This window comes from Larimichthys crocea, chromosome VIII (assembly GCF_000972845.2).
Source record: "Larimichthys crocea isolate SSNF chromosome VIII, L_crocea_2.0, whole genome shotgun sequence".
Taxonomy (NCBI): domain Eukaryota; kingdom Metazoa; phylum Chordata; class Actinopteri; family Sciaenidae; genus Larimichthys; species Larimichthys crocea.
The window spans coordinates 18263016-18285770 of NC_040018.1; the positions used below are offsets into that span (position 1 = coordinate 18263016).

Sequence of the window (22755 nt, forward strand, 5' to 3'; positions counted from 1 at the left end):
TGTGCATGTGAATGCAGAGTGAAGCGCTGAGACCACAGACACACTCCTCTGCCACACAGCAGGTGGGAAGTGACACACTTGTATAAGGATGAAGTGCTGCGTACAACCGCATGCAGATGATGTGCATCATTGAAAAAGTGCTCAAGCCGTCACATAACCAAAGAAACAAGAAGTATAGCATATTCCACTGCGGCATGTCAAAGGGTCTAACATACTGTAGCAGTAACACAGTATGTGAACATATCTAATTTAAGAGTAGTGGTGATTATAGTTTTGATCACACAGCATTCAGTGGAGCTGAGCAGGAGTAACAGCAACCCTAAAAATGTGTTTTCATCCATCCATCCATCCATCCATCCATCCATCCATCCATCCATCCATCCATCCATCCATCCATCCATCCATCCATCCATCCACTCACCCATTATCTGGAACTTCTTATCCTCATCAGGGTCACGGTGGGGCTGGAATCTAACCCAGATGACTTAGGGCGAGAGGCGGGGTACACTCTGGACAAGTCGCCAGTTCATCACAGGGCGCATGGAGATAAACAACTATTCACTCTCACATTCACACCCACGGTCAATTTAGAGACACCAGTTAACCTATTAGGTGCATGTCTTTGGACTGTGGGAGGAAGCCGCAGTACCAAGGGAACAAATAAGACCAATGATGCAGTTTATGTTTAGTCATGCCAGACATCCAGTGTACCCACTTTATAGACATTGCAATGACATTACAGACCTTGTGCATGATGACTGGCTGAATGAAACAGCAGATTCTGACATAGTTTGATCTCAATAGTTTTATCCCCCAATTCTTTGCTAGTTTATTCTAGTTTGTGTTTGTGCCTTGTGGTTATGTGCCATAATCTTATTTTACTTACATCGTCACATAGGTAAAGGAGCATCCCAAAAAGCTTGCCTGTCAGCAGGTGTTTCTTGTATTGTCTCTTTGTGTGTCTGTATTATATATATATATATGTCTAATACATATATACACAAACTGTATATATATAATTTGCCTCTGTGTGTGTGTGTTGTGTGCACAGACCATAAGTCGTCCCCAGCTGGTGACAGGCACGCTCCAATCCTATTTTCCCACCTGCTTATTCCCTGATGGAAAGGATGAATCCTAGGGACTGTTATTTAAGAACGATGGATGGAGGATGGGGGAGAGAGAGGAACAGAGGGAGGTAGAGGAAAAGGGGGAGGTGGAAGAGGGAACAGAATGGTAGGAGGAACATCAAGCAGGAAAGATGTAAGAGAGAGAGAGAGACAGGAAAGAGGAAGGAATGAGATGAGGAACAATGACAGGGAAGGGAGGAAGAAGTGAAGGAGAAATAGCAGGAGAAGAAACAGACAGACTGAGCAGAGTTAATAAGAAAAAGAGAAAATGTATAGATAAAAGGGAAGAAAAGGGACGATACAGACAAAGTGGAAAGGTAGATAGATAGAGAGAGCGTGTGGCGAGATAGAGAATAACTATTTCATGCCTGTCTGTGAACTTTGCATGAACCGACAGAAATAATGTGATGCCATGACAAGCCTGTCCCTCCTTCCACTAGATTTGCTGCATGCATAGGTGTGTGATATGTGGGTGTGGATGTCTGTGAATTCCTGTGTGTGTGTGAACTCTTCATATGCTTTTGGTGTGTGTGTGTGTGTGTGTGTGTGTGTGCGTGCATGTACATGTGTGTGCTCCAACAGATAGAATAGGATGATGATGATTTGAAATGGAGTTTGGCCTGTGCGTAATTATGATCATCTATCTTTATGCCCCGCCAGCATATCATATCATATCACATCACATCATCTCTCTCTCTCTCTCTCTCTCTCTCAGACACACACACACACACACACACACACACACACACACACACACACACACACACACACACACACACACACACACACACAAACACAAAAGCAAATTGAAAGTGGTAAAAGCTGACTGTTTGCTAGTGATGACTTAGATGATGATGGGCTCAGATGGTGTGCTGATTTATTTGTTACTGCTCATCTGATGTCACATATTATAAAACTGTGCACGTCTGCGTGTGTGTGCATTTGTACACATTCACTGTGTGGCTGCAATACTTTAGTGGCTGTATGTGTGTTTAGAAGTGAATGTTTGTGTGTTCACGGGTGTGTTTATGATGTATGTGTTTGTGTATACATGCTTATGCATGCGGCTTCTCCCTCTCTTACTCTCTCTCTCGTGTGTGTGTGTGTGTGTGTGTGTGTGTGTGTGACAGACATTATTTGATGCAGATTAGTCAGTGTACTCAGATTGCAGGCTGTGTCTCAAAGGCTGATAGACAAATGAATTTGATTTGCTAATGTAATCAAACTAATAAGAAAAACAGCAATGGGAGGCTGAGCACAAATCTCACAACTTCAATATTTGTGTTTTTTTTCCTCACTTTTACTTGAAGATTTATCTACTGAATGACTTTCATGATTCTATATTTTAAGAAATTAGAATAGAAATTGTTAAAATTGTGAGGCTGAATTCTGAGGATTTTCATCAGACACCACTTTTAAATTCAGTGTAATTCTTAGTATACAGGTATTTCATTTACTGGTTAATACTGCTGAAAAGTGATTTTTTTTTTTTTTTTTAAGATATATTTTTTGGGTCTTTTCAAGTTTATTGGATAGAGACAGCTGAAGAGTGACAGGAATGTGGTAACAGAGAGATGGGGAATGACATGCAGCAAAGGGCCGCAGATTCGGATTTGAACCCTGGGCTGCTACAGCAAGGACTGAGTCTTTGTACATGTGGCGGATGCTCTACCAACTGAGCTAAACGACACCCCACCACTTCTGTGTTTTTTATTTTTCATTCTGAATTCAGGTCTGATATGGTGTGACACGCGTGGAAACTGACAGCGGCAGCTGGTAAGATGTGTGAAGTAGGTTGTGTGTGTCTGTCCGTATGATGTGTCAGGTTGCTCCACTCAAGGCATAAGGTGTGTGTCACCATCAGGGTGTGACCTGATAGAGGTAATACCAGTCTGTGTGTGTGTATGTGTTTTCAAAGCAGACACCTAAAGCTGTGTGTCATCATAGGCACATAGTCACTGTCAACACAGTGATGACAAAACAAACACAGGACATTGGACAGACAACAGAGTCAACATAGACTTAAAGTGCCCCCAGAGACTGAATTTGTGTGTGTATTCATTGGGCATAAATAACGTCTTTCACAAAACCTGCATCACAACACAAAGGAAAATGGATATAATAGTTCTCTCACTCTCTTTTCTAAATCTTACTACACTCTCAGCTTACATATAACATCTATTTATTGTAAAGTAGTTAGACACTGCAACATCATACTACGTATTAAAGTATATTCATGTATCTGCACTTATCGACAGATGCACGGCCAGTTATGTTAATGTAACTCTGAATGTTTGCCAGCAAACTGTATTTTAACAAATTTTTTGGTTGACTTTTATACACCGTAATATAGCCCAAAACTCTAAAATGACACAAAGACGGGGACAGAAAAGTGAACAAGAAGTAGATAAAACAGAAGAAAAGCAATGCACAGAAAACAGAAAATGTTTTCCCTTCTCTGTTTTCTCATATTGATGACATGCTTCCAATACTCACAGGCTTAATCCAATAAAGAAAGCCCAACTTAATCCAAACATTAAGCTCAGATATCAAATATTCTTTTCCTAATTTGATTTCATCAATATTTGTTTTCATCTGCAAACAGGGGTGTGTTTGTTTGTATGGGCTGCAAGAGGAAAACATGGTGGTGGTGCACTGGAAAATAAGACGTCTCTTATGCACGAATGTGGACAATGAAACAGCCAAACAGACACACACTCACGCACAAGCAAACACACATCACTGAAACAAAGACATCAGCCTCTAAATGTGTTATGTAGCTCAGGGATGAGGAGAAATGGAAATCAAACACGCCCAAAGAGCTCAGAGAAAATCAACAGCGACTTGAAGCACACACATGGAGATGTACTAGAGAGCACAAAAGAAACAAAATTGACCAAAGCAATGAACTAAATCGAATTCTAATTCAACATCTAAATCTAAATCAGATCCTAATAAAGTCATATTTATGACTTGAATCACATTAGAATATTGAAAAGTTATGGAAAAGAAGAGTTGTGTTTCTTATCTGCTTTACCTGGACTGACTGGAGGGAGTATGTTACAAAAGCAAATTTGTAAACTATGAACATCTTTTAATATCAGAATAAGAACAAAATATACTACCATAAAATGTTTTTTGTCAACATTTGCAGTATCTGCTACTGGATAAAGAATTATTAGGGTTTAATGGTTACATTATGGCAACCTGAAGCAATTTTAATTCACACTGGAATTTATATTATGTGATATTTTATCAAAGTCAGTCATACATTTAATCTATGTGTACGTATTTGTGCAAAATCAGTTTATCTGTGTCTATGTGTTTGCATAGAAACTGTGATGTAAATGCTTTAATGTCTACGCAGTGTGCTGTAGCTGTGTGTCTATGTGAACGCACTGTATGTTTGCATGCTGTGTGTTAAGATGACACCCAACATGCTGTGACTGTCAAGGTGAGCTAGCCCTAGCCGACAGAATGGGAGCAAATCTGTTTGTGTGTGTCCATGTGCATTTCTGTGCATGTGCTTTCATGAGTTTCTGTGTACAAGTGTACCCAGATGAGGCATTTTACTGCAGACGGTAATGGCACTGAGAGGGAGAGACAGACTGAAAGCTGTAGTGGGGGAAGTACAGTGAAGGGAAGGACTGATTCAAAAGTTTCATGCCAATAAAGCTCATTGATTTAACAATTGGAAAAGGAGTTTGTGTGTTTGTGTGAGTGGTGGCGGAGAGATGTTTCTCCTTTGATTTACCACTCCCTGACCCAAAGCCCAACAAGCTCTTTGCTGATTGATGACAACACCAGACTTAATGTGGAGAGCCACGGAGTGACATCACCACCAGTCTGGGCTTTTACATTCCACTATCACCACACACACACACACACACACACACACACACACACACACACACACACACATACACATACGTGCATGCAGACAGGCAGTTCTGCATCTCTTGGAGCTCATTGTGAAGTGTTATAATGTGTGTCAGTGTTAATTTAGAGAGCTGCACTTTCAGAGTCAAGGATGTGTGTATCCATGTGAATACATGTGTGTGTGTGTGCGCATGTATGTGTGTGTGTGTGTGTGTCTGTGTGTGTGTGTGTGTGCAGAGGTTCCCCTTGGCTGCTAGGACTCAACATTTGATTTGCTAAAAGGAGCAGGACACTTCTACTAATCAATATTTGCTGACTGACTGGGTGTCTTTCTGGCTGATTGACTGGCTGTGTAGTTACTTGACTGACTGATTGGCTAACTAACTGACTGACTGTCTGGCAGTCTGAGGGACTAACTGCTCGAATGGTTGACTTTGAGTGAAAACCATTTATAACATGACTAAAGAGAAAAAGCACAGTGGGACAACAGCAGAGGTAAAGATAGGGACGGGTGCACCAATGTCGGCAAAAAAACATATTTGAATGTGATGAGCAATGGATCATACTGTGTCATAATCAAGAGCTGAACTTGGACTCAATAAACCCTGACCACCATATCTGTAGAGACATACAGACAGACCCTATGAGAAAGATGGCGACAATGGCTGGCTGGGGGGATGAGGTTAGAGGGGAGGGTAGGAGGCGTGGGAGGGTAAAGGGGTTGAGAGATGAGGTTGACTTGATAATGAAGAGGTTAAGGATACCGTGGAGAGAGAGGGTGGGAGGTCAGGTCAGAGAGAGGGAAAGCCAGAAAGAGACTCAAGTAGTGAGAGAGAAAAGGAGAGGTCAAAAGAAAGGTTGAAGAGGTGGTGGATATTTAGCTACCGGGTCAGAATAGTCTTGTGTTAAAGTCTCTTTGGGAGTATCTATGTTATACTGAGGTAATGTATGTGACCTTCCTGCTTTCTATTCTCCTCCCATTTCCTACAGTTTTCCTCTCTACCTACCTCTGTGTGTTTTATTTTAAACCTTTTAGGTTTTCCATTCTCCTTTCCATCCCCCCCAGTCATTTTCCACACAATATAATCACAACTCTCATTATGTATAGCAATCAAATAATATGTAACAACATCACAAAACAACAACAATCATAAAATAGTAAGTTTTTGTTGTTGTTTTCTGCTGGCTCAAAAGAAACTCAACTCTTTGGAAGCATGACAAAGTCATTGACAAAGTCATTGTAAAATAAAGGTGTTGTACATCCTCATGATGCTAAATTTGAGAGAACGATGGCTATTTGGAAATGAGTCTCAGAAAAACTCTTTAAACTCCTTCGAACTGAATGGGCAGGTGCACTGTTCACATCAGGGATTAAGTGGTAGCACTCTTTCAGTTTACCATCTTCAGCCCCTGACAAAAGCCTAGAAGAAGCAACATAATTTTAGTGGCAGCAAATGTCAGACTTTATGGAACTGTGCTAACAAACACCATCATTGACATGAGGCAGAGGCTACCAATCATCCAGACTAAACCTCATTCATGTTTTCAGCATCACCATGGGGTATGTCAACACCGATGCTCATCCCCAAATCAACCAAGGAGTAAGAGGAAGGATGACACAGAAGAAGAAATGTCTAAATGGCAGAGAAAATAGTAAGAAACATGAAGATGCTGAAGTAATCGGACATCCCTCCTCACCTACTAGCCCATCACCACCAACAACTAAATGTTCTCCTCTCTCATATCTCCATAAAGGTGGATTAAATGAACAGGCCGACAGCAACCCGCCTCAACCACCCCCCCTCCCCCATTTTTACAGCTCAATCATACTGCCGACACATAGACCGCTTATCCTGAGTGTCAAAATTGAAAGGGGAACGAAAGGAAGACTGTAAGAAAAGAAAGAGCAAGTAAGAGGAGATAGGGAAGGAAGAGAATAGTGAAGGGGCAGTGGGGGGTGGCCTGAGAGCAATTTCTCTCTTGAATAAAGAAAGAATGGGGGAGGGGTTGTAAAAAACACTAATGGCAAGGCCCCTGGTTCTGGTAAAATAGACCGTGTTATAGGTTCTGGCTCTCGTTCGTTGATTCATTCATTTGTTCGTTCCTTGCTCTTTCGTCAAGTCAAGTGCTCGCCTGTCTGTCTTTCCCTTTTGTGTCCACGAGTCTAGATAAGAGCTGCTGGCATGACTGCCTGGTAGTCATTTAGTTATTATGGTGAGAGAGGGAGAGAGAGAGAGAGAGAGAGAGAGAGAGAGAGCAGAACAGAAAGGAGGATGAAAAGACTAATTCTGCAGACAGATAAATGTCTCATTTTGAATGGCCTTTCTTTCTTTTAATTCACTCTCTCATTCCTTCTTGTTTAAATATTTGCTGTTCTCCTCCTCTCACCTGCCCGCTCCTCGTTCATCCTTCAACACAGACACACACAGACACACACAGACACACACACACACACACGCACACACACACACTTGACTATGACATGCCGCCTAATATGCCACTGGAGTTTTCTCTTTGAGAGCTATTAAAATGAGATATTCTCTTCACTAATCCATATTATTGGATGCCAAAGCCTTTCACAGCCTCTGAATAACTCCTATGATATTTCCATACCTAAAATTTCCTAAGTGTGAAACTCTAAGTGTGCAAACATGTATGAGTGTGTGGGGCCACTCGTCTGTGTGTTGCCCACAGTTAGAATCAGCAAAAAGGCTTATACTTAAATGTTTATGTGTTTGCGTGCATTTGATCTCTCTTTGACACATGCATGTGTGAGGTGCACATGCGTGATAGTGTCCCATTCCTTGTGGGAAACCAGAGAGACACACTGTGTCTGAAACCTCATTTTCCTCTCCTAATGACATATCAAATGTTTGCATATAGGCCATATCAGTATGGAAATGAGCGTGCACACACACACGTGCACACACAGCTTTAGAATAAAAGAACCAATCAAAGAGATATGTGTGTGTGTTGTCACAAGTCTCTAAGGTTGGGTGAGTCGGTGTGTCAAACATGACTAGCAACATACACACACACACAGGCGCGCACGCGTATCCGAGCCTTGTTATCCGGGGGCCTGTCTTGCAGGCAGCCTCTCTAACGCTGAGTGATGTTTAAATTAGTTTACAATTTAGCCCCCTCGCTATCCGCAGACGGCTCTTAACTCAGTGTGTATGTGATGTGTTTTTGTGTGTGTGTGTTTGTGCGTGTGTGAGCGTAACAAATTGTTGCCAGTACGGCAGACATCTAATGACTTCAAATTAGCTGCCTGGCGCTCGCCTTGACACGTTGTTACCACTGTTAGCAGCCTGTGTGTGTGTGTATGTGCGTATGTGTGTATGCAGCGCTGCGCAGCCATATCATGAAGCATAAATTGGCTTCACCTCTCCTCTCTACCTCTGTCTTTTTTTCCCTCTTTGTTTCTCTGTCTCTCTCCATCAATTTGATTAAAAAAATTACTGTACCATGGCGAGCAAAGGCATGAGCATGTGTGTGTGTGTGCGTGTGTATGTGTGTGTGTGTTCACATGTACACCACACACACACGCATGCACACTTGACAAGATGTGGAACAAGACGGCTCCAAAAAGGTTAACAGGTCTATTCTTTTCGATTCTATTCAAGACTTAAGTCATTGTAGACTCTTTATGGTTGGTCTTTTGTGTGTGTGTGTGTGTGTGTGTGTGTGTGTGTCTGATAAAGAATGTTGAGGAGGCGTATTTCTTTCTGACAATCCTTTCCACCCTGAGTGAACAGTAGATCACTTTCTGTGTGTACATGTATGTTTGTGTGTGTGTGTGTGTGTGTGTGTGTGTGTGTGTATGAGCGAGTATTAGATCAGTGTTCAGTGTTGTAAACAATGAGGATTTCATAAAGTGTTCACACCACACACACACACACACACACACACACACACACTTGGAAGATGAAGAGTTCTATCTTTCCCTGTGAGCATTGGATTGCCTTTCTCGTTCATCTAATCATGCCATCTTCTCTCCTCCGCCAAGCAATCGTTGCGCATCGCTCCCTCCACACAGAAAGCTGAACATACACACACACGCACGCACACACGCGCACACACGTACACTCAGCCCAGCACATAACCTGGCTAAGTCCATTTACTTGGCAAGCCCAATGCAAAAAACAACAACAAAACAAACAATATATACATCATGTATATGTAATAGTGTATTATTGTATGTGTTAGTTATGTATGTTATATATAGTACAGGTGCATCCAGAACATATGGAGAGAAAGACAGAGAGTAGGGGAAAGAGATAAATGGATTAAAAGAGTAAAATGCAGACAGGCAGATTAGAGGAAAGTATTGGATTGAGGCTATATGTTGCTTTGAAAGAAAAAAATAAATATTCAATGAGCTATACTTGGTATATGGATCAATATATATGTCTACTTTCTGTCCATATAGCAGCACATAGATCAATACACTAACAAGAAGCAATATATATTTTTCCAACTCTCTTTCTCTCTCTATCTCTTTTTTCTCTTTCTCCCTTATTTTCACATATATTGATAAAATATAATATATATCATTTGGACACCCTGTTATCCAACGCCATTGACTTTACTGTTATAGATTTACGCAGCATGACTGAGTGGTATTTATGCCTCTAATCTGGGGTTTCCCCGTATACTATTACAACCACCTATACTGTTTGGGCAGTGGCAGCAGGGGGTAATTCTATTCCTCTCTTCTATGACCATATTTCCAGATGACAATATGGCTAATCTTTGTGCTAATCTGTGTTAATCTGAGACACTGCTCTTCCCTCCTCACTGCTGTCACAGTAGGCTCTGTCTCTAAAACCAAAACCAGATCATAGCTTTCATCTCTTCCTCTGATACATCTCGCTCCTCTTCCTCTTAATTTTAGCATTCATCATTATAAAAGTTACTCTTTTCTTCTCTTTTGTTTGTTTCTTTACTAATTTTACTCATTTGTGTATTTGCCATTCTTTTAATTTTCTCATTTTATCTTCCAGAACCAATTTTGAACAGATTAAAATAAAAGAGTTAGTTTAAGAAGATTAGATTAGCTTCCTCTGTTTTAGTGATGAACTCATCGAGGGACACTGATGTGCTATGTATATGCTAAAACAGACATCACATTTATTTACTTTAACCTTTTATTTACTTAACATTTGTGCTATGTTTAAAAACTGTCCATAATGTTGTTGTAAATACCATATAATATAAAATTATCACACAAAATTCTCTGGAATTAATTCACAAAAATATGAATTAATAATTCTATACATTATACAATGTCCTCAGGTGAAAGAAATGCTTTACTCATGACTTTTAATATGAATGCATATGTAAATATTTCACCAGCAGGGTAAAACTGTAGTTTCAAAAGGCTTTGTTATATATATATCTATAGCACAGTAACTGCAAGCACACTTACAGACACACACCCACCGACCCACAGACACACAAACATGCATGTCGAAGGTAAGGAGATTGGACTGTTTGGTTCAAAAGGTCAGTATTTCCCTGTGTGTGTGTGTGTGTGTGTGTGTGTGTGTGTGTGTGTGTGTGTGTAGGGGGGGGTCAAGGTGTGACACCAATGAGGGCATTTGGTTGGTCAGTTGGCGGAGTCAACAGTTCAAAGTGGTTGCAAGGATTAGGGTGAAAGGTCACACCTTACACACCATGTGTACTTGTATGTATGTAAGTCTGTTTGAACTGCATCTGGAGCAGCTGATTCTAACCTTGCCAATTCACACAGCATGTGTGCCTATCCTGTATATGTGCGTGGGTGTGTGTATGAAATCTCTTATACCCTGGAACTGAAAAAAAAGGATGTACGTATGTGTGTGTGCGCCTTAGTGTCACAACATGGAGTCAGCTTAGGTTCACTGTGAAAGTCAGGGTTCAGCAGTTTTTTTCCCTACCTGGGATATGTTTGGCCCAGCCGATGTTAACCACCAGCTCTCTGTCCGCCAGGTCACACAGCGTAGTCAGAGCCTTGATGTCGCTGTCTGGTACTGTTGGGTCAGGCATGGCGTAAATCTTCTCTGGCTCGGCCACCAGCAGGTGAGAGACGATTTTGTTATCTGCAAGGCAGCCAAAGGCAACTGACATGACCACCAGACAAGGAGAAAGACACAGAGACAGAGAGATGGTGAATATTTGCCGTATTAGGCTACAAGCTGTTCCACACCAATCCGGTGCAAAAATGTGAAAGGTCATATGCAAAGCTCCTCATAACATGGCTTGTTAGATAACACATTTGCCCATGTAGCTTGAGCATTAGACTAGGAGAAGGTAACAGAAACATGTTGAATCAAATCAACACACAATACATATCAGAATATCCCATAGTATCATAATATAAGACACTAAACACATCATACTTCATACACTGTACAAATACAGTATATGCATTGTACAGAAACAAGATTTTGTACAACTGGGAACCTTTAAAACTGTTAAACTTCACATTTACTTAAAATGTCAGAAGTAATGTATGTGAGTGTAAATGTCAAGTTTTTAAATGAAAAGTCAGCTTTTACAGTATAATAATATTGTATACAGTATATAATACAGTTAGTTTGCAGTTTTTATGCCATATTACAAAATGCAATAGAAACAAGATCACATAAGAGGATGAAGAAGAGCATGTCCTGGGGAATTTTCAACAATCAAAAGATTAAAAAAATATTGGAATGTTTCCAGTTCAAGAGATGCTTCAAGGTGTGATTAAAGGAGATTACTGGTGGTGATTCAGGTTGCCCAAAACGTTGTCTTTTGCGTCGCAGCTTTAAGAAGCTTCGTTGATACCTACAGAAGGGAAAGATAATACTGGAAGCCAAACAGCTCAGCTGGTAATGGTGACATGTGGTGATGAGATCTCTATGGCCCATTAGTAACAGACTGATACCCTGCTTCCAAATTAATCCACTGACTAATCAAGCATGGGAATAATAACAGAGGATAGAAGAGCAAGAGAGGAGTGAGGGATAGAGTGAAAGAGAGAGAGAGCGAAATAAGCAAAGAAAAAAATGTGAGAAGACAGACAGGTAGAAATAGAGCTGTGGACAGATTGTAAAAGACAGACAGGAAGAGTTGAGAGAGCGACAGCTAGATAGAGATAAACAGCAAGAGGGAGTGAAACAGAGTTGGGGGATGAGTTGTGTATTGATCTAACACTCTCCACCCCCAATTCTGTTACACACACACACACACACACACACACACACACACACACACACACATATATATAGAGATATATATATATATTCTTTCCATCCTCTTCCCTCTAGCTCCAGCTCCAGGGTCGTTTGAGCCAAACCAATCCCAGTCACACTGCTGTATCTGTGGGTAAATCTTATTTAATGTTTCCCTAATTAGAATCAATGGAAGCCCATTTCCAAACCCAGGGCTATTGTTCTGTTCTCACACAATCAATGGGGACGCTGAGGCTAGGGATTGGGCTACAGATAGATAGGCTGTGTGCGTGTATCTGAGAGAGAGACAGAGGGACAGAAAGATTTTTTGTGTGTATTGACTGTGTGTGAGAGGAAAAGAACAAGAGAGACCTAGGAAGTCTATATCAACCCTATATTTTTTGTTTTTCGAGTGTAGTTTTGTTTTCAGAGGTTCCATGGTGGTCTGCTAGTGAAGACATTCGGTTAGCTGGAACACACACATCCCCTGTGTACACAAACACATGCATGGTGTACACACGTTCATATTATCCCATCATTTCAATGATTAGTAGTGCAGAAGTCCCGATAAGCTGCCGTGCAGCCATTCAGCATATTGGCCTAAAGCAGAATATGCTCCAGCTTTAAGCAAAATGGGCTTTGGGGACCAAGCTGCTAAACACTGCTCAATCTGCACTGCATGTGCGTATGTGTGTGTGTTATGTGTGTGAGCAGACGGTTAGCTAAAGAGCTAACTCTAGTTTGATGTGGTTGCCAGATTGGATTTAATCCGGATTAGGGTTCTGGCTAGCTCCCCCCACTCCCTTCCTCTCTCTCCCTCTCTCTCTGAGAAACCTTCTGATTTAGGTTCAGTCTCTCTCTCTGTCTCCACCTGACTCAGAGTCACTCTGACTCACTCGCTCCCTTGTTAATTTTTCAATCATCAGGCTTTGGCAATGGTTTTATTCTTTAAAAAACGCAGCCAATCCAGCCGGAGCTAAATGAATACCTTTATAGTGAAATATTACACATATAAAATGTTATGACCCCAAACTGGTAGCAGTAGAGACAGGGAAATAAACTTGGTCCCAAACAGATGGGCTTCTCACTACCCTCTGTCTATTTATGTGTGTGCATGTGTGTGTGTGCGTGTGTGTAAATGTTTTTACTGTCCAACTGTCACCATTAGGATATAAACTGATGGAAAGGCAGTTCCTTGTACTTCTGCTCTCCTGCCTATTACATGAACACTGCCTACATGTGATGTGTACATAGTGATGCAATATGCCACAATTTGAATATTTTCTGTTTACTTTGTGTGTGTGTGTACTGTCCATCCTATGTCCTTCATTGTTCCCTGGTCAGATACTGTTGTCACTGTAGCACATATGTCAATTTGGAGAAAGCTGCTGTGCATGGAAATTCCTGTAGAATCCCTGCTCAAAATCAAATACAAAATGGCCATTACATGTACTATTACCAGTCAGAGTTTGTGTTTGTTTTCTTACATGGCTTCTTGGGAGGCAGAGCCAGCTGTGGGTTCAGATATGGACTGTTGTCTGCATCTATCCGGCGTTTATACTTCTGTCTCCCACCGCGAACCCTGTCCAGACGAACACCTGTAAGAAATGACAGAAGTGTATCAATACACCGTGCAAGAGTGGAAATTGGTTTTAAGAGAAAACAGTGAGGGACTTTTTGACTCCTTAACAGGAAGACAAGAAAAATAACAAACCTGCTAGTACACAAGAATAAGAAGAGGAAGAAAAAAAACTGAAAACAGAAAAGAAGGAAAAGTGGGGGAGGGATGAAAAAAGAGTCTTGGTCTGGGTATGAAGTGGTGATAACTGTGCAGTTTCTGCAGACAAGCAGAAGACAGAAGACAAGCTTGCTAAAGTCACTTGCCTCTTTTATTCTACAAGAAGATTAATTTATAGAGACACCATTTAAGTAAAAGCCCCCCCCCCTCACCCCTCTCTCTCTCTCTTTCTTACGTTGTCTCTGGCTTTCTGACTTACTCTTTCCCCGTCTCTGTTGCTGTCTCTCTCTCTCTGTCTTGTTAATTAATTGACACAAAGGAGTCCTAATTTAATTAGGCCTATCTCTCAGGGGATTGGATGTTACCGTGGTTACCACTTAAAGATGGATAAGGAAGACAGAGGTGTCATGTGCCCCGGAGGAGGAAAGGAGAGGAGAGAGGAGAGGAAAAGAGAGGAGGAATATGAAAGGGCTGACAAATTTTTCAAAACTATGCAACTCATTTTTATTTGTTGAAGAATGGCTGCAGAGAGGTCCATGATGTGTCTCTCTTACTCATTTTATGTCTTCCAAGTAATTTAGTATTCATCTAAACTTTTTGTGCAGTAAATGTAATGATGTTAATGCTATTCATTTTCATCTCTCATTTTAGGTCTGCTATATTTCAAACAGCTTTTTGTACTCATTTGATATTATCAGACATCACTTATTGTTTTCCACATTCCTACACAAAACTGTAAATCATATTGTACTATTTATTGTGAATTTCTTCTTGACTTGCAGCACTTGCTTTCATCTTTATTTATCTTTTCTCATACCCAGTTTACTGTTATTCACCAAGGCAAATTCCTTGTGCAAACCTACTTGGTAATAAACCTGATTCAGATTCTGATCCATCTCAGCAAAAACTCCACTGGCACTCAGAAAGAGATTTATTTCAGATTTCTGGCAGCAGCAACAACAGTGATGTAATTGTAATAATGTAATAGTACAAGAGAGGTGGGAAGTTAACACAACCAATAAAAGCCACTTATGCTCAACAGACATGAAGAACAACATCTACAGAAACATCATGGATGATAAAGGGTGAAAAAGTTATCCTAGTATTGAACACACTGATTGAATGAGTGATCTGAGAAGTAGAAGTGAGAGGGGAGGACTTGGAATTACTGACATAATGTCAGCTCCTTGTTTTTAGTGTTTAATTTCAAGCTACTGTAACTGCAAATAACTTTAAAGGAGTAAAGTTGGTTGGTTTTCTAAAAGGTTGCAGGGTAAGTGTGAGGCAACTGCAGAGCAATCTATGTAACTGTTGTATGTATCTATGTTAGTATAAACTTTTAATTTGAAATACTCTACTATGAACTTAAACGGAGAACAATACAATGCCTGTGTAGTGCTTTAAACTCTGACAGCACCAAACAGTAAGGATTTGATGTGATGTAAATGTATAGACGGAGAGAGAAAAAAGAGGGAGGTGGGGGGCAAAAAGAGTGAGAAAGCTGGGCAGAGATTTGCTAACACAGAGAGATTTAAATCCTCTGAAAAATGTGCTGACCACGACCAAGACAACGATTTAGCAAAAAGGCTTCCTATTGGCAGAAAAGAAAAAAATGAAAAAATGTCAGGGAGGATGTTTGTGCATTCATCTGCATTTGTAAGTGAATGTGTTTGTGAATGTGTTTTATTTGTGTTTTGTTCATGTGCACATTTTAGTGGCTGTTTTTATTCAAAGCATGTCACAGTGACGTGAGTGCAATCATTATTTTTTTCTATGGAAATTTAGCCATTTACAAACCTGTAACTAGCCCAGGCAGCAGTCAGCCCAGTGAACTTAACATGACATGCATCTGTGTGTGTGTGTGTGTGTGTGTGTGTGTTTGAAACAGGAACAGGTAGACAGAAGGGCTGACAGTCCAGGTACAGTGGGGGGGTGGGGGGATAGTGTCAACAAACGGTCAAGAAACTCTTAACACCAGGGGGTACAAACCCACTCACACACCCACTTTCTGCTTTCTCACACACACACACAGACACACACACACACATTCACATACACACACACACACACACACACACACACACATTCACACAATTTCTATGAGCTTCTAACCCACAGCCCCATGTTGTGTTTGGGTAAGCCCTGACAAGCAGCTTGCTCAGTCACTACCTGGGTCAGTGGCTGGTCAGAAGAAGAGAGGTACACAGAGAAAAGGCAGAAAATATCAGAGAGAGAAAAGGCAGAAGATGGAGGAAGGATTGTCAGGTACAGGGTTAATGTTTGGATGGGAAGAATGAGTAAAGACAAAATCAAAGAAAGAGTTTGAGGAAGAGCTTGAATTAATAGTTAAGTGTGTGTCAGCAATGTGGCTACACATATTCGAACAATGATGCAAAATAAATTCAACAACAATTTGAGTTGAGTTAAGAAAACTTCTGTTTTCTGTCTGTATTTATGAATCACCTCTTGCTAAGTCCCTACTTTGAGTCACTGTAATATACAAGACATGCATAGCACCATCAAATATTAGGGTAGCACCACCAGCCTGGACACTCATTTAAGAAGGCAGCATGGTATCAAAACAGAAGAAAACAGCACTGACTGTAATGTTGCCAGTGGGAGCAATCAACCTGCAATGCTAGCAAGTAGCAACTGGCCATGAAGCAATTCACCCGATTTTCAGTGGAAAGTACAACACTGAGATAGATGCTGAGGTAGATGCTGACAGCCCGCTTAGTGACATTTTTATTTACTCTCAATTCAGACAAAAATGAACATAGTCAATCTACACACACTTTCTCACATACTACTTTCTATTGCTTGCACATTTTTACCCCATCACACACAAACTCTCATATCCAGAGTTTTTCTCTTTCTTTTTTTCCTTATACCTAAAAGACCCAGCGCTGTGCTGAGCATACTTTATAAAGAGCCCTCTCTAACTACCTCATCTATTTTCCACCAAATTAACTCTCTCTCAGCACTGATTAATGATCAAATCTAAATGAATCAAATTAAAAATTGAAAATTATATTTCCAAAGCCCACAAAAAAGAGACAGGAGGAGGCTAGAGGGGAGAGTGAGAGTGCTCTACCTCCTCTTAACAAATGAGCCTTCAAATCATAAAGAATGGGCACGAGAGGAGAGGAGAGAAGGAATGAAGAGGGGAGAGGAAAGGAAAGGGGTCAGGGGAGAGGAAATGTAAGGATCAGAAAAAATAAAAAAATGGTGGAAAGAAAATTGAAGAGAGAATGGGCATGAAATGGAATAAAAACTCAAGAGAAAAGAAATAAAATTCAAATAAAAAGGATAAAAAGCATTAATGGAAAATTATGATAAAAGAAAATGTAGAAAAAGAGAACAGCGGCAAAAGAGCAGGGCATAGGTTGTGAAATAAGAGGAGAAAGGGAGGGCTAAGTAATGGATGGGATAGTAAACAAAAGAAGAAAGAGAATGAGAAAAAATGAGATGAGCGAGAAAAGGAGGCATGAAATGAGGGATAATAAAAGGAAATGAGATAGGAACAGAATAATGAGAGAAAAGGAAAGATCCGTGAAAGAAAAAAAAACAGTCTACAGAGGTTACACGCCTTAATTATATGCTTTAATTATTATGTCAACTAACACTACACCTCTGCTCAGTCAATTGCTTCTCCTTACATAGAGCATGGTATGTATAAACTGTGTTTGATACGATATAATTACTAATACCTATTTTACTTGTTAAGTACTTGTTAAGTAATATACCTGTTTTCATTCACACGCGTACATCATGTACCACCTTTGTCAGATGCTGCACACTCGCACACATACACAGTGACAGTGATGAAGGTGAATCATTTCTATCGCGGGAATATTGCCGGCTGTCAATAGCACGATCTGCACTGATCACATCACCATAGATTTTACACTGCAATAGCGTCACACTGTGTCAGTGTATATGTGCGTGCACGTGTGTGTGCGCGTGTTTGAACAGTTGAGGGATTGCGACTGAAATGCCTTTGACACCTAAGTGCTTTTGAAGAGGGAAGCGGCAAGTATGGGAGAAGAGAATGGCAGAAGAGAGAAGAAAAGAGGAAAGAGGAGAGAAAGACATAAAATGGATTGATTTTAGATGGCCAATGATATGATAAGAGAGTGAGAGAATGAAAGAGGGCGAGAACAGGAGTGAGGGATAGAGTGGAGACAGGAGTGGGAAAACAAATAAAATGATTGATTTCTGTTGATCACAGCAAAGAGAAAGGGATGACAAAAAAAGCACAGGAGGGGAGAGAGCATTTAAAGAGGCAGAGAAAAGAGAGAGGGAGTTTTATGGTAATTGAAGTTGTAACAAGGTTGAAGTCTCTCTTCCACGTTAGACCAGGTTATCACCTTATGTTTCTGTGTGTGTATTTGTGAGTGTGTGTGTGTGTGTGTGTTAAACCAGTGTTGATGTAATAACATAAAAGGTTTTCCTATGTGGGTTTAAGAACTGATGGCCGAGTAGATTGAGTAAGACAACAGACCCATTTAAATCTAATGTGCGTGTGTATTTGTGTACTTCTGAATCTTCTGCATGTGAGGAGGAATTAGAAATAGCAAGATAAAGAAACATATGTGCATATTCAGCTACAGTAATACCAGAATACAAATTATTTTGTGGTGTAATTGGTTTCACAGCGTTAAAGGTTTTTATGCTCAGATTTAAAAAAAAATTGACACAAGAGCTTAAAAAAAAGAGAGAAATAAAGAGAGCGTGAGAGAGGGGTGGAGGGGAGGTTAAGAGGGAAGTGTGTGTAGTGTCATGCAGTGACGTTTGTTTAGACCAGAACAGATCAGAACAGCACTGCCTGAGGCAGTGGGCAGGTGGCTGTCACTGGTGTGTGAATATGTGTGTGTTTGTGTGAATGTGGACATGAGCCTGTGTGTTGTCCCTATCTTTTCCACATTATTGGCCTTTACTTCTTTTGAGTTTGTGTTTATGAAATACACTCATGCTTTTTTTCCCAACATTTCTCACTCACTACATTTTATTTTCTTGTAACTTCCTCTTAGTACTTAGCACCACATTCATCATATTTGTAACAAGTTTCAGAAAGTTCTGCTGTTGTGAGACATCAAATACCATTAAAGGTAAGGATTTTTTTTTAGATTATGGCAGAAATATAATACAATATGAATAAATATATTTTTCATCAGTGTACAATCATCTGACAATAAGAACTTTTGTGTTTTTGTGACCTTTTACAGACTTTTATATCCTCTTATATCCTCTTATATCTATATTCCTTAGAGCCACTTTGATTGGCAGGTGGGTGCCATCATACGTGGTTTGTTTGAGCAACCCACACTTCACGTGTTTGCCCATTTTTGGATTAGATGGCAGTTGGCGGAGGCAGAACTACCAGGATGGCACTGGCCAAAGCGACCAAACTTTAAGCAACAGTGACGTTGCTACATCCTCTACGTGTTTATATAATCTATGCTCTACAGGGCTATGTGTTACGTTTTAAGTCTTCTGTTAAATACAGTGCTATTCCCAAACATCCTTCCTGCCACATCTCATCTCTTCTTAAGACAAACAACGAAATGTTAAAGAGAGTGGACCACTTAGGCAGATCTCTCACAGTATTTCCATTATCACTCCTTTCTAGCTAGGATGCAACCAGATGCCACTCACACACACAAACACTCCCACACTCTTGCTCAGGACAGACGCTACAGGGCCAGATTTAGCTACAAGTTTCCCATGGGGGAACACCAGACGCCACTGGTTGTCTGGCGCTCCCCTCCTCTGTTTTCCCGTCCTCTCCTCTTGTCCCTCTCCCATCACTCGCTCTCCCCGATATACTTTTGTTCTTTCCTCCCTTCTTCTTGTGTTCATCCCACAAACCTTGTCATTCCATCTTCTTTTTTGTTGTTTTAATTACCGGCATCTTTTGCGAAATGTGTCCTTTACGAGAAACAAATGATTTTTGTCTTGTCTGTGTTTTGCATGTGAACATGTGTCGGCCAGTCATCTTGACTGTGGCGTGTATGTCTGTGTGTGTGTGCAGCAATGAGATTGGATAGCAGCAGTCAGGACTGTTGAGCTATGAAGAGAGTGATGATGCACACTACCAGCTGTATATACACAAACATACCAAACACACATACACACGAGCACCAACACTCACACAGACTGAAACCTTCCACCCGATCTCACTCATTAGGTCTTAAAGGCCGTGGGGAGCACGGCCAAAGTTGGCACGAGCTGTTAGTGTGTGTGCGTGTGTGTGTGTGGGGCAGTGTGCCAAGGTTTATATTTGCAGTCTGTGGACTTGTCTCTCTAGTAGTCTACCATCTGAATCCAGCTGGCCGTTTACGGAAATATAGATACAGAGGCTTTGGTTGTGGATTCGTTACATTCTGTCTGTTTAACCACGATTCATCAGACGTGCCATCATCAAAGCTGTTACATTGTAAGGGATCAAATCTGTCAATGACCATATGCACAATATACACACATTCTGAATATTGCTGGCTCCTGGACTGTGTGCCTCTGCCAAAGCCTTTCATGTTCAAATGTCTGATCTGTGTTTTGTATTCTGTTCATGACAATTCTAAGCAATATTGAATGCATTAGCTCTGTCGTGCCTTGCCAGTTGTGAATAACTGTGACAGCTACGGTGTTACCTTTGCTCGCTTACGTTTTTTTAATTTGCCAAATAAATAAAATTACATGTAAATGTATTTTCTGACATTAGCATTAGTTAAAAAATGCTTTCAACGTTCTTTTTTTCCATTATTTTTCATCAAATCTTTTACCTGCAGTAATTGTCCCCCCGCAAATTCTTTAGGCAGATTTAAGCCCCGCCCCTGTGACCTTTCAGTCTTCAGCTGACGCATCATTATGACCTCATTAAAAATGGACAGACAGCCATTGCCAGAGGGGAAGTTCTCATAATACAGTCAGGCCTTTTAATTGCCTCGCTCCAGAAATTAGCTGCTACATATTGGAGGGTGGGTGCCCCATGTTCGTTCATTCCTTCAGTTTACCCCCCGCTCGTCTCTCTCTCTCCTCTTCAGCTTGAGAAATATCCAATATTCCATGCAGACAGGACTGTGTGTGTGTGTGTGTGTGTGTGTGTGTGTGTGTATTCACGTGATCAGGTGTGTGTTTAACAGAACATGTAAAGAAAAGACTCCACTCTGAGCTGGTTTACTGACCCTCTGGCCTCGTATTCTCCCCTCTCTCTCTCTCTCTGTCTCTCTCTCTCTCTCTCCCTCTCTCTCTCACACACACAAACATACACACACATTTTCTTGCTGCCTCACTTGCTCTTCATCTCACCCTCTCTGTCTCCCAGGGCGACAAAGCTAATTTGAGGCAGATCTTGCCCTGAGGGGTAAACTACAGCATCTACACACACACACACACACACACACACACACACACACACACAAACAGACACACAAACACTCTTTTCTAGGTCCTCCACCACACTCACACTCCTCACACTCCACCCTTACCACTTTATCTTCACCTTTCTCCCGTGAGCTAGCCCCTGACAACCACAGTTAGCTCTGATGCTAACTGATCTAGCCACTTACCATTATCATCTATGAAATTCTGCTGCAACAATGCTTCCACCCAGAAGGGTGGTGTGAAACACAGTGCTCTTAAATGTTGTGTGTTTAGAGTATTGTTGGTTGAGAGTGATAAAACCAGGTAGCAGAACAATGTTATTCTGTACATTAGTCTATAAAGATGTATGGTGTTATTATTCCAGTGTAAAACATCTTGTTTATTTGATATGGTTGCTAATTGGTGCTAAACTTCCACACTAGACTAGACACTTGGTTTCAAGTTGGTTAGTTTGGGCTAAGTCCTTTCCAAGGGTTCTACTACACTGTAATGTGCTTAATAACAATAATTTAAGGGGATGTTTGAATTTGTGTGTATCTGCAGTATGCATGCAGTTCATTAAAAATATATAATATTATATGTTATAATAAAGCAAAGGTGAAGGATACATTTCAATCCTTTTTATACTTTCATGGTTCTTTTTCTTCTTTTTTTGACATATTTTCTAGTTCAAAGAGTGAAAATGAGATAATAGAAGAAAATTGATGTATCAATTCTCCAAATGACCCTTATTCATATGTAAAGCGGGACCCCATATATTAAATTCACACCCAGCACAACAAATGGGGTGGCTGTGGTCTGTCATGTTGATGTATATATATGTAGGCCTAGGTGTGTGCATGATATATGTGCGTGGAGCAGAGAAGCAGTGGCAGAAAATGCAGCTATAGTTCTGTTCTCTTATTGGTTTTGGGGGCAAACCACAAACCATAGGAGTTAAAATCAATAGCATTTTTTACTGCTCTTCTTTACTCACTGCTCAGCAAAATATAGATAAAAATGTATTTAAAATTCTGGTGTTAAAAGGAAATGATCACAAAACCTTATTCTCTTGTAAATGACAGCTTTGTTTGGAATTTTATCGACAGAGGTGATGTTTCTGTGTCTAATAGGAGGATACAGTCTGAGCTGTGTGAACTGTGAGACTGTTGGAGCTGCCAATAATACATGCACTTACACGTGTGTGTGTGTCTGCGGCCACACACACATACGTGAGACAAAACAGGAGATGAGACATAGGTTTTGCCGATGTCAGATCAGCTGGGAGAACAAACGCTACGACAGCAGCTTGTTGGAAGTGTGTGTGTGTGTGTGTGTGTGTGTGTGCGTGCCTGCAAAAAATGAGAGAGCAAGACAGTGGAGAGAGAGATGAACATTTTATATTAGTAAAACTGAGGCTGTTGGAGGCAGTAATTGTTATGAACTTTGT

The 22755-nt window shown here is 40.7% G+C and overlaps 1 protein-coding gene across 8 annotated transcripts in view; it reads right to left on the reverse strand.

The window, feature by feature from the left end:
- esrrga (estrogen-related receptor gamma a) overlaps window positions 1-22755 on the reverse strand; it is a 138312-nt gene that overhangs the window by 19799 nt on the left and 95758 nt on the right. For all 8 annotated transcript variants that reach the window (XM_019262433.2, XM_027281646.1, XM_027281643.1 and 5 more), the window contains 2 exons: window positions 13690-13800; window positions 10928-11110 (listed from right to left, as the gene is read on the reverse strand). In XM_019262433.2, coding sequence (XP_019117978.2) covers window positions 10928-11110; window positions 13690-13800 — 294 coding nt within the window. The remainder of the gene's footprint in view (window positions 1-10927; window positions 11111-13689; window positions 13801-22755) is intronic.